This window comes from Palaemon carinicauda, chromosome 4 (genome assembly GCF_036898095.1).
Source record: "Palaemon carinicauda isolate YSFRI2023 chromosome 4, ASM3689809v2, whole genome shotgun sequence".
Taxonomy (NCBI): domain Eukaryota; kingdom Metazoa; phylum Arthropoda; class Malacostraca; order Decapoda; family Palaemonidae; genus Palaemon; species Palaemon carinicauda.
The window spans coordinates 180760446-180773657 of NC_090728.1; the positions used below are offsets into that span (position 1 = coordinate 180760446).

The window sequence follows — 13212 nt, forward strand, 5'->3', positions numbered from 1 at the left end:
TGTCTTCCTATAAGTGTCTCCCTTCGAGCCGATTTAGGGGGACCTGGTAAAGAGGTCCCAGTGACATCAAAGGAACGTCGTCCTCCATTGAAAAGCCCTGTTTACTTTACGAAGGTCAACCTTGGGTGAAGTGTTTGTGCTTCCTGCGAGACCGTAGAGTACGGAAGGCCCCTAAGGAAACAAAAGGGAAACAAGAGAAGGTCGCCATGCGTCTTGACCACTTAAGAACTCCAAAGTGAACTTGAAAATATCGCGGTAAAAATCACTCCAATAGTTTTTATAGGTCAAAGACAAAACTTCTAAAGTCACCGAAAGAAAAAATAGGCGAAGGAGAAGAAGAAGAAAGATAAAAGAGGAAGTAAAAGACAAGAGCGACAAAGCAAAAATCGAGTCAAAGAAATCCCTCGAAAGGCAAGGTCATTAAAAGGGTAGGAATTATAAATTGAGGATCTATTGCAAGGATTTGAAAAATTAAGCTCGAAGTTTAATTTAAAGAAACGGGAAGTGAAAAAGTAGTGAGATAGAAAGGGGAGCAGTGATAAGGAAGAAAGAGACAATGTAACGTACGCCAAATAAAATCTAGAATATATAATCACCGGGAGCTGTTTTCATTTTAATCATTTGTCCTCTTGGACTAATGCAATTCTCGACTGATAATGGTTTTGCAGCAAATTTCGAATATATCGCCAGATAAAAGGTATTTCTTTTTGCAAGCTTTTATATGAGAGAGAGAGAGAGAGAGAGAGAGAGAGGAGAGAGAGAGAGAGAGAGAGAGAGAGAGAGAGAGAGAGAGGAGAAATTTGAATGTATCGGTTGATAAAAACCATTTCCTTTAGGCATTCTTTTATACTGAGAGAGAGAGAGAGAGAGAGAGAGAGAGAGAGAGAGAGAGAGAGAGAGAGAGAGAGAGAGAGAGAGAGAAATTTGAATGTATCGGTTGATAAAAACCATTTCCTTTAGGCATTTTTTTATACTGAGAGAGAGAGAGAGCGAGAGAGAGAGAGAGAGATTTGAATGTATCGGTTGATAAAAACCATTTCCTTTAGGCATTCTTTTATACTGAGAGAGAGAGAGAGAGAGAGAGAGAGAGAGAGAGAGAGAGAGAGAGAGAGAGAGAGAGAGAGAGAAATTTGGATGCATCGGTTGATAAAAACCATTTTCCTTTAGGCATTCTTTTATACTGAGAGAGAGAGAGAGAGAGAGAGAGAGAGAGAGAGAGAGAGAGAGAGAGAGAGAGAGAGAGAGAGATTTGAATGTATCGGTTCATAAAAACCATTTCCTTTAGGCATTCTTTTACTTGAGAGAGAGAGAGAGAGAGAGAGAGAGAGAGAGAGAGAGAGAGAGGAGAGAGAGAGAGAGACATTAATTCCAAGCTGCTGACAGAACTGCACAACAAAGACTTGCGCATCTCGGCCGTCAATGTCAGCGGCAATGCACTTTTGGTGTTGTTATTGCAATGGGGGCCAATGCATTTTGTGACCTGCAGTTGAAGGCTCAAAGAGTAGGGTTGCATCTCTCGCTAATGATGGTTGCATTGAGGTTTAATGGTAAGTGAGAGGGGCTGGCTGAGTGCTGGGGGTAAGGGGGGGGGGGAGGGGGGTTGAAAGGGGGAGTGTTTCTGTAGAGAGAGAAAGAGAGATGCCTGTTCCCAGAGAAGAAATGACAGCGTTACTGGTGAGCGGGAATGTGTTTGTGTACGTTTTTAAGCGCGTGCATGTGTGTGCGTGTTTGAGGGAGAGATAGAGAGGGATAGAGAGGGAGAGAGAGAAAAAATCTCTCTCCTGACGGACATACAACTCTTAGTAATGAGACATAAAACTCTTCTTACTCGTGAGAGAAATCAAGCCATTACTCATGAGAGTGAAGAGTGAGAAATAAAGCTCTTACTCCTGTGAGAGATAAATAAAACTCTTACTTATGAGAGTGAAGAGTGGGAAATAAAGCTCTTACTCATATATGAGAGAGAAATAAAGCTCTTACTCATGAGAGAGTGAAGAGTGAGAAATAAAGCTCTTACTCCTGTGAGAGAGAGAAATAAAACTCTTACTTATGAATGAGTGAAGAGTGAGCAATAAAGCTCTTACTCCTATGAGTGAGAGAGAAATAAAGCTCTTACTCATATGAGAAAGAAATAAAGTTCTTACTCATGAGAGAGTGAAGAGTGAGCAATAAAGCTCTTACTTCTATGAGTGAGAGAGAAATAAAGCTCTTACTTCTATGAGTGAGAGAGAAATAAAGCTCTTATTCATATGAGAGAGAGAGAGAGAAATAAAGTTCTTAATCATGAGAGTGAGAAATAAAGCTCTTATTCAGATGAGAGAGAGAGAGAGAGAGAGAGAGAGAGAGAGAGAGAGAGAGAGAGAGAGAGAGACTCTTACTCATAAATGTGTTTCTATACTCATATATGCGAATGTAATTGCCATGTGGTACATATATTTGAAATCATATTTAGAAGAAAAAAATCTACGGATTAAACCAAACATGGTTTTATCAAACGTACATCTGACGAAAATGAATGATATTATACATAACGGCTTTCAAAGCATTGTAGGTAAAGGAAAAAATAATGGGCAGCATTGTGAAAATGGGTCTCATTAGCTCAGACACAGCAGCTTTAAAAAGCTTTGCTAGAGAACAAAATCTAACGTTGTATGGAAGTGCGGACTTCGCATTCTTTTAGAGCTAATTCCAACGGACAGGGAAATGGCGAAGGTCAAAAAGGGAGATTGTAACAAAAAGTAAAAGAAAAATAAGCAATTATTGTATAAAATTAACCTAAGACCATAACAAGATTAATGTACCTTTATATAAATAAAATTGTGGATAAACCACACTTTAAATTACTCTTACTAATATTTCAACTTTCCAAATTATTCCCTACCATGATTAGTTATCTAACTGTCCTCACTCTTCTTTCACCCACATTTCCTATCAGCTAAAAAACCGGAGAAAGCAATGAATTAAACACTTCACAGATACTATGTACTACCGATAACAATCTGACGTTAAGAGAATTTTCTTGCTATAGTGGAAGGTAAATGAATAAATATAGTCTGCTGGGTGTTATGGACAAAGAAGCCCTAATTTGGTCTTAAAAAGGCTCAAGGGTAGAATCATCACTAAAAGTTTATAGGCAATGGAACTTCAAAATTTCAAACTTTCATCAGCAAATGTTTTTTTTTTTATGTTGAACAGGTTGATATAAGCCTCTCTTCATAGTTTATATGAGACAGATTTATTCTAATGTTGTTGCTTACCTTATAATAATTCATATATTTTATTCACTACTTCTCATATATAGTTAATTTATTTTCCTTTCTCAGTGGACTATTTTCCCAGCTGAAAATGCTTGAGGCATCCTGCGTTTCAAAGCGAATATAGTACGAAACGTAATGGGCTTAGAACAATACCAAGAGGAACACCAAATATCGCATCCCTATATTCACTATGATGCTCATCAACACCAAATCTTTACAATCTATTACTTAAACATTCAACAATGAGGCTAAGAAAGGAACCACCTACTCCCAACAGTCTGAGTTTAAAAACATGAGCCTCATGATTAATACAGTCAAAGGAGGCACTATTATTAATATCATTACTAGCTAAACTACTTCCTTAGTTGGAAAAGCAAGATGCTATAAGCCCAAGGGCTCCAACAGGGAAAAATAAACCAATGAGGAAAGGAAATAAGGAAATAAACTATATAAGAAGTAGTGAACAAAATAAAAGATGTAAAAACATTAACTTTAAAACAGATATTTCATATAAATTATAAAAAGACATGTCAGGAAAATCATACGAACTTCCTGGCCACGCTCAAGTGATTTCTGTGCAGCATTGGAGATTGTAAGAAGGGCATCACATGCACCAAGGCCTTTGCGAAAGTCAAATTGCAAACTAGGGAACAAGTGATTACCTTCAGCATACCTATATACAAGTTTTGCTATAAGACGTTCAAAAACTTTCGATAATATGGGTGTTATGGAAATTGGGCGGTAAACAGGCGGGCTAGAACTACTGCAAATACATTTACTAATGGAGTAACATTAGTTATTCTCCAACAAGTGTTATAAGTGCTAAATGAACCTCTTTTTGCTAACCTGCAGAAAATATCAGACAACTTAGGAGTTAAGAAATCAGTAGGTAGGTAAGGTAGGAGGGAAAATGGGTGTTAGGTAAAGAAGGTAGGAGGGAAAAGGGGTGTTAGGTAAGGAAGGTAGGAGGAAAAAGGGGTGTTAGGTAAGGAAGGTAGGAGGGAAAAGGCATGTTAGGTAAGGAAGGTATGAGGGGAAAGGGGTGTTAGGTAAGGAAGGTAGGAGGGGGAAGGAGAGTTACGTAAGGAAGGTAGGAGGGAAAAGGTGTTGGGTAAGGAAGGTAGGAGGGAAAAAGGGTGTTAGGTAAGGAAGGTAGGAGGGAAAAGGGGTGTTAGGTAAGGAAGGTAGGAGGGAAAAGGGGTGTTAGGTAAGGAAGGTAGGAGGGAAAAGGGGTATTAGGTAATGAAGGTAGGAGGGAAAAGGGGTCTTAGGTAAGGAAGGTAAGAGGGGAAAGGGGTTAGGTAATGAAGTAGGAGGGAAAAGGGGTGTTAGGTAATGAAGGTAGGAGGGAAAAGGGGTGTTAGGTAAGGAAGGTAGGAGGGAAAAGGAGTGTTAGGTAATGAAGGTAGGAGGGGAAAGGGGTGTTCGGTAAGGAAGGTAGGAGGGGGAAGGAGAGTTAGGTAAGAAAGGTAGGAGGGGGATGGGGGATGGAGGGTTACGTAATGAAGATAGGAGGGGAAAGGGGTGTTAGATAAAGGAGGAGAAAGGGTTGTAAGGTAAGGTAAGGGCTGTTGTTAGGTAGGAAGGTGAGAAGTTTTTCACAAAACCATCATACCTTAAACTTAAAAGCACAAAGAAAGGATATATATATATATATATATATATATATATATATATATATATATATATACATATATATATATATACATATATATATATACATATATATATATATATATATATATATATATATATACTATATATATATATATATATATATACATATATATATATATATATATATATATATATATATATATATATATATATATATATATATACATATATATATATATATATATATATATATATATATATATATATATATATATATATGAATTCAACAAACGTACACCAGAAAAAAAGTATTTTTCTTAGGAAATCCCAGGGGTAACATTCATAACCATTAGTCGTGTCAATAAGCGAAAGTTAACACATCAACTTGTGATTTAGTCTTTCGTGGTTGGTCCGCAAATTCAACAGCTTTCAATACATCTGAACAAAGGATGATTATTACCTCTTTATAATCAACATACAAAGAAGCTGTACACGCTACGGATCTGAGATCAAAGTGCCTAACTGTATATTTACTACACAACAAATCACAAGAATAAATTTCTATAAAATATGTTAATGGATAAAGAACACGTAATATTTTCATACAAAATAATACGTATTGCAAATCATAGCTCCAACTCTTTTTCTCTCTTTAAAGTAATTTATTGCCTGTGAAAGAACTCCGTTCTTCTTACACTGATCGCATTTAACAACTATAAAAATACTGAGAGTGCAGACCGTCACAGCAGCTTATTTCTCGAAACCAGCTTGCCTTTCCCAGAATCAATTTAGACCGTAGGAGTATTTGAAGCCTGTGTGACAACCATGTGCGAACTTGGGGTTAAGGTTAGGGTTAATTCGGTCGATCTTTTGTTCGACCTTGACCTTTGACCTATCACTTTCAAAACTGAAATGCTTCCACGTCTCAACATAACAATCCCCCCAAAGTTTCCATACTCTATGAGTAAAATTGTGGTCAGGAAGTTGTTCAAAAACAAACAAACAGATAAACGCACAAACTGAGGTAAAAATACAGACAAGAAGTTAATTGAAAATTAGGAGATCTACCCAAGATTTTATATTGAACTGTACTTCATCTCTCATTTATATTTCCACCCTCATCCTTGAATTAGAAATAGGATTGTCCAATTCTATGATATTTTGTATTGATATAAATTGCCAAAGAGCATACTGTACATCAAAATCTGATGTCACCTCTTCAGCGAATTATGTTTCATAAGAGGTTCATCCTATTTTCATATAGCGTTAAAAAAACACTTTCTACATCATCTTACGATTATTTGCTTTTCTTCAATAAATAAACTAGAGGGGCACTCAGTAAAGCGCAGACCTCCACTACAGCAGCTTATTTCTCGACCTTGACCTTTGACCCTAACATGTATTAATTGGCGTGGATTTTCATACACTAAAGTATGAACCAAGTTTGAAGTCTCTGTGACAACGATGTCCAAACTTATGGCTGATTACGTGAATTGCACATTTTGCTTAACCGTGACCTTTACCTTAGACCCTCCGAAACTTAATAATTTCGAGATTTTTTTAACAGTAAACGAACAATACGTGATATGAAACGTTAAATACTCTGAACAAACAAGGTAAAACGACAGTGGAGGTCCTGTAGAGAGTGGGGTTCCCCTGCTGTATGGGACCGGAAAAGCAGCCATCAAAGTAAAGTAAAAGTAAGTAACAGTCAACCCTTACACGTTTCATTTCTCTACGAATAAAATTGGGTACAGGTAGCTGTTCACAAACAAACACACAAACAAGGGTGAAAACATAACTTCCTTCCAACTTCGTTGGCGGAGGTAAAAATGTAGAGGAGTTAATTATCTATAAAAAGAGATTTGCAACTTTGAGGCCAAATGCATATAATCTACAGTAATAATACAAGGAGGATTGCACATATATATATTAATATTTCACGACTAATGGTTTAATCTGTTTTAGTAAGATACCAGTTGTTCTCAATTTAAGAATAAATGAAAAGCAGTTTCATTTATACACAACATGAATACCACAATTCATTTCTGCTCTGGTTTCTTCGACTGCTTATTCATAATTTTGAATTTCAAAAAACTTGAATAAATTTCGTTCACATGGCTCATGACTATCTCGATATCACACATTTTAAACTTTTTATAAAAGATTAATAAACTTATCTTTGGTTTCTATTTCCATTTTCTCTATTTGCAAAACCTAACTTAATCTATTCCCTATTTTGTCTCCATTAAGGAATTTTTTCGCATTTTATTTCGTATTTCTTTATAACTCATCATCGGATAAATGCACTAAACAGCATTGAGACAGGTTAACTTCTGAGACTCGAATGATTACAAAATTTTGCGAAGTACACCTAACTGAAAAAAAAAAAATATTATTAAAGGGTTGTGGTGGCCTATTAGATACGTCCCTGCCTGGCGACTTGTCGGACTGGGGTTCAAGTCCCACTCAAGCTCGATAAAGTTTTTAGAAGTGTCTACAACCTCACCATCCTTGTGAGCTAAGGAAGAGGGGTTTGGGTGAGCCTACAGTAGCCATTACCTGGCTCTCCTTGGTCCTAGCTTGGGTGGAGAGGGGGCCTTGGGTGCTGATCATGTTTATGTATGGTAAGTCTCTAAGACACTGCCACTGTCCCTTACCTCTGCCATTCATGAGCGGCCTTTAAACCTTTCAAAGAAAGTAAGAAAAGACCACCAGAATATCCAAATATTAGCCTGACTCATCAGGGGACCCAATCCTTGTCCCTTCCTATGGCCTGAGAGAGTAGAGTCGATCAATAAGGTCGCCATTATTTTTTCCTGGATGAGGTATTCAAGTCGGTTTTATAATCCCCGGATCCGCTCCTAAAGGAAGCGATCAGAGACTCTTTGATAGACTCTTTCGATCGTTTATAGCGCCACTATTTGTTTATAGGATCACAGCTCGTTAATTTTATCGGCTCCAATCACGGCGATGTTCGGTTCTTTTTTTATGTCACCTCTTCCGTCTCTTCCTTTCTCTCCACCATAGACCTTATTGGTTCGAAATCTATTGCTGGGGTTATCGGTCAGGGCTTATGGACCATCTCGGATTATAGTCATCCATGAATGGAGTAACAGTTATCCGGTCATTCCCATATATCGATGGTTCACCCACTCTTCTTATGTAACGCAGAACTCTAAAACTTAGTAGGCCTTGTGCTGTCAGACTGATGCCTTTTCACGCGATTTTGGAAGAAATATTTGAAATTTCGTGTTTAGATGCAATGGTGAAAATGATATATAGACCTACATAGATTAGAAATTACTTTCAAGCATATTAATAATGACCTATACACACACTTTGTCGAAGTATTTATTTAAAAGCTCAAGATAGAGAGGACTGGCGATATCTTACCGAGGTCCTTTGCGTCAATAGGCGTAGGAGATGATTTTATATATATATATATATATATATATATATATATATATATATATATATATATATATATATATATATGTGTGTGTGTGTGTGTGTGTGTGTGTGTTTATAATATATATATATACTGTATATATATATATATATATATATATATATATATACAATTACTGCTACAACCTAAACCAATACACCAATTCCCTAATATCGCAAGAGGGTATGTCCCTCTCTTTTATTCTTCTCCTGTACTTCTCTTTCTCCCTATTTCCTTGATCTTTCCCATCCCGAGTACCTGCCTTTGAGCTATAAACTGAATTGTATCCAGGGGTACTCTTACTTTCCCCATATTCCCCATTTCCCTATTCTTATTATTGTTGTTGTTGTATATATATATTATATATATATATATATACATATATATATATATATATATATATATATATATATATATATATATATATATATATATATACTGTTTATTATTATTATTATTATTATTACTAGCTAAGCTACAACCTTAGTTGGAAAAGCAGGATGCTACAAGCTCAAGAGTTCCAAAGTGAAAATAGCCCAGTTGAAAAAAGGAAACAAGGAAACAAGATAGAATAGTGCGCCTGAGTGTACCCTGAAGCAAGAGAACACTATCCCAAGACAGTGGAAATTATGGTAGGCTACAAAGGCTCTGGCATTACCTAAGGCTAGAGAACAATGGTTTGATATTGTAGTTCTTTTTCCTAGAGGAGCTGCTTATCATAGCTAAAGTCTATTCTATCCTTACCAAATAGAGAGTAGCTGCTGAATAATTAAAGTGCAGTAGTTAACCGTAAATACTAGGCTAGTGGTGCCAGGTGTATGAGGAAAGGAGACTGCGTAAAGAATAGGCCAGACTATTCGGTTTGTGTAAGTAAAGGAAAAATAATCCGTAACCAGAGAAGGATCCAAAGTAGTAATTTCTTGCCAAACGAAGGACCTAATAACAGTCGTAGTGTAATTAGGAAATATCCCTTCCATTAATTTCATAGTACACACAGTATGCTTTTATTTTTAAAAGACATCCTCTCTACGTTTACAATTAAGTATTTGAACTAAAACTCAACTTGCAATACATATACGATTTCATCAGATAATTATCTTCTTCCATCAGCCCATATTTCAGCGGAATTATCTGACACATTATAAAATTGGATTAAGATATGCAAATGCAGAGCTGTTCTTGAAGGTTTGATCTTCAAGATGAATAGGGTTCCTTAAGCATAAATGACAAAAATAGATATCTACCCCAGAGAGAGAGAGAGAGAGAGAGAGAGAGAGAGAGAGAGAGAGAGAGAGAGAGAGAGAGAGAGAGAGAGAGAGAGAGAGAATGTTCAAATACAGTCTGTTTTGGTAACAAACACCGAAATTCCAGGCATCAAACAACGTCGTCAGAAATCAAAGAGCATCTTGAGTGTTAAGGACTTGAATATATCACGTCCATTAATCACATTGCAAGCCCTGAGGGGGAGAGACATCCCCCGATATAAACTATGCGCAAGATACCATTAGATGATTTTACAACACATTAAACTAATGACAAAGGCATAGATCACCGAGGCAAGGGTAGACTCTAAGATAAGCCGAGCATAATGAGCTTTATTGATAAAGGGCGCCGATGCGACGCCAGCTATATGGCTTCTGGTATTAATCATCCTGAGGCTATTTTTTCAAGAATAGTTGCACTGTGTTGTTAATCATCATCATAATAAAGAAGATGTATTATAGGAGTATGTATGTATATATATACATACATATATATATATATATATATATATATATATATATATATATATATATATATATATATATATATATATATATATATATATAATATATATATATATATATAACATATGCATGTGTGTACTAAATATGCTGTACAGTGTACATACACACAGATATAGGTGGATATAATAAAGCTGGCCTTGTTAGGCCATGATATGGGAGAAACCTACCCTAGCCCAGTCTATTTGCCAGTAGGGCCTATCCATATTTGGTCTCAACTAAACCTCTCCTTGGATTTAATAGTAAAGATATGCGAGGAATAACTGCATTGTGATTCTTATTAACACTTCTCTCATATAGGTGGACCATGCTATTCTGTATTGAAGTCACTTAGAGGTTGTGCTAATTTAAAGCTTTCGTCATGACATAGCCTACGTTGGGTTAGGTAGGATTCTTTGCACTATGGGCATCGACAGTTAGTTTTTCACAATGGCAGAGTCTTGAGTACCCTCCTACTTTTGAGAGGTCTCCCCCCTTAAATAATGAGATGCCTGAATTCATATTGGAGACAAAGGGCATTCTTAACCATTGCTCTCCCACTGATAAAACCGACATCATTATTGACTGTCCGCAATTGAGATACTTCGGACCATAGAGCCTTACACCAAACATTCCCGTCAGCAATCCCTGTTAGCAGTATATCGCGAATTATTTAATCTGTGTATTTCACTATGTTAATGCCTCAGCATTTGGACCTGTCAATGATAGTAAAATTATTTGTTTCTGCTTTGCAGCAAACTCTGATGGCACAGCACCGATAGACCTCATCAGGGTTTTGTTGTATGACAATGGGTTTGGCTCATTTTACATAACAAAAGACTAATGATTGCAAGAAATTTCATGGCTACCAAGAATGTGGCAACAAAACTGGAGGTTATGATTGGGTCTGCTTTAGTGTAGCCCTTCCATCTTCGGGTCACTTGACCCGGCTGCATACATTATGACATAATATTCATTACTTATACAGAGAAATATGACAAGATGATAGTCATCCAATTCTTATTGCTAATTCATGTTTGGTTAGAAATGAAAGTATCATATACAGTACTGTAATTACTGGAAAATATAAGTTTCATGTAAGAGGGGAGAAATTGAAGTATAATCATCTGTAGTTTACATTACGTCGCTCAAATGGTCTTTGTTCTGCAATGACTCGCTTTGCTCGTATTTAAACATTATCTCATTGCTCCTCTGTTCTGGCAAGCGGTACATGAATGTCCTGCGCACACCATCTGCTCGGGTCAATATCAAATACCACAATTACCCATGATTTATATCACATCCCTAAAATAGTCTTTGCTCTGCTGTGACTTTTCCCTCACAAATAAACATCTCATTCCGCATCTGTTCCGGCAAGCACTAAATGGATGTATTGCGCACGACAACCATACGAGTTATTATTTCAAAGATTTTTTTATTTATCAACGATTATTAATAGCTATATGCTGGCTGAATGGAAGGTTTTAAACAATCAATTACTGAAATTGATGGAATTACACTAAACATCTGAATAAATTGAACTTCCCTTTTGGAGACGTCTTTGGCGACGGAAGTCATGCAGGAACTAAAGCGGAAGATAAAAAAGAATGGCTGTTATATAAATTTGGAAGCTCTTAATTGGTTCAAAATCCCAGCTAATAATTATGCCATACAAAAATCAACCAGCTGCCATAAGCAATTGCAAACAACACATGAAATGGCGTTCAAATTCTAATCAATCAATACGTAAGTTATCATGCCCAAACCCAAATTAACCATACAGATTAAGAATAAAAATCAATTAGCACCTATCTATTTCTAATGGCAAATTCTAGTCTCGCGAGAAATTACAGTACCATAAATTAACCATTTTTCCAACTGGTTATCTTGTATCTATTATACATTTTGTATCATTAATATTCCAGCATATTTGTTTTTGGTGTTTCCTACACCCCAAAGAACCTGGTTTCCATCTGGTATCCCCCATTATAGTTTTTAAATAGGAGGGTAGGAACACCCATAAATGGGTGGTTTGCTACAGTATTCAAGATCAGAAATGAATAAAACATAAGATAATGAGTAAGAAAAAATAATAAAGTTCACGCATTTGGCTACAAATTAAAGTTTAATATATTTACCTTTGCTTTTATAAGTTACTGTAGCCTATGTTAGGTTAGGTGTATGGGTCCAGATAGTACTCGAAAGCCCTAGGTATGGTTAGGAACGGTGAGATTACGATGCATTTTCTGAATTGTTTTTTACGAGATTTTATTTGATAAATACGAATAGTAAATTTATTTGAATCATGCATTTCTGACAGCTTATCTTTTCATAAATTTTAGAATATTTCTGATAATGCAATTGACATTAATACCCAGCCAAAAAGTGTTTCATATAAACAATAATGATCAGAAATGCATAAAAATTCTAGGCTAGTGAACCTCATAAAATCCCTAGTGCAGGATTTTGTAACAAATTACATAGCTCAAGTCTATCCTAGTCTAGTCCACCTAGCCCTAGGATGCTAACCTAGCCTAAAACTTTTACGAGTATAACGAGGTTAATAGTACATTGGGTGTCTGCAATTAGGAATATCCATAAAATACCAATAAAGTAAAAAATAAGTTCAGGGTTTGGGCCTACCTGTTGTGATACTGTGGACGTGGAGTTCCATGAAAGTATCTTGTAAACAACGAGTCATATCCATACACTATATTATTTTCTCTTGCTCTCCAAACATGTTCATTAACCATGGCTGGGATTCCAAAAGAACCTACGAGACCAAATGTTTTAATCAGCATTTGCTGGAACACCAACGCCAATAAATAAGAACGAACAGTCACTATGACTATGACACTGTGTCACTGTCCGTAAATGTTTTAATCAACATTTGCTGGAACAACACTAATAATTAAGAACGAACAATCACTATGACTATGACACTGTGTCACTGTCCGTGTCCGACTTTGAATTCATCAGCTGATAACAACAATTATGAGCGTTATGAAAACATGAAATTTCAAATGGATGTTAAATGGCTAAAGTAAAAAAATACCTGGATGGTCACACAAATATTCATATACCAACAAATTGTTAAAAATTTCAAAATTGCGAGATGCGAATT

The 13212-nt window shown here is 36.2% G+C and overlaps 1 protein-coding gene across 3 annotated transcripts in view; it reads right to left on the minus strand.

Moving 5' to 3' along the window:
- The window catches only part of LOC137640253 (uncharacterized abhydrolase domain-containing protein DDB_G0269086-like), a 108151-nt gene extending 95274 nt beyond the window's left edge, over positions 1 to 12877 (minus strand). For all 3 annotated transcript variants that reach the window (XM_068372831.1, XM_068372830.1, XM_068372829.1), the window contains exon 1: positions 12732 to 12877. In XM_068372831.1, coding sequence (XP_068228932.1) covers positions 12732 to 12841 — 110 coding nt within the window. In that variant the 5' untranslated portion in view covers positions 12842 to 12877. The remainder of the gene's footprint in view (positions 1 to 12731) is intronic.
- Positions 12878 to 13212: the final 335 nt, after the last annotated feature.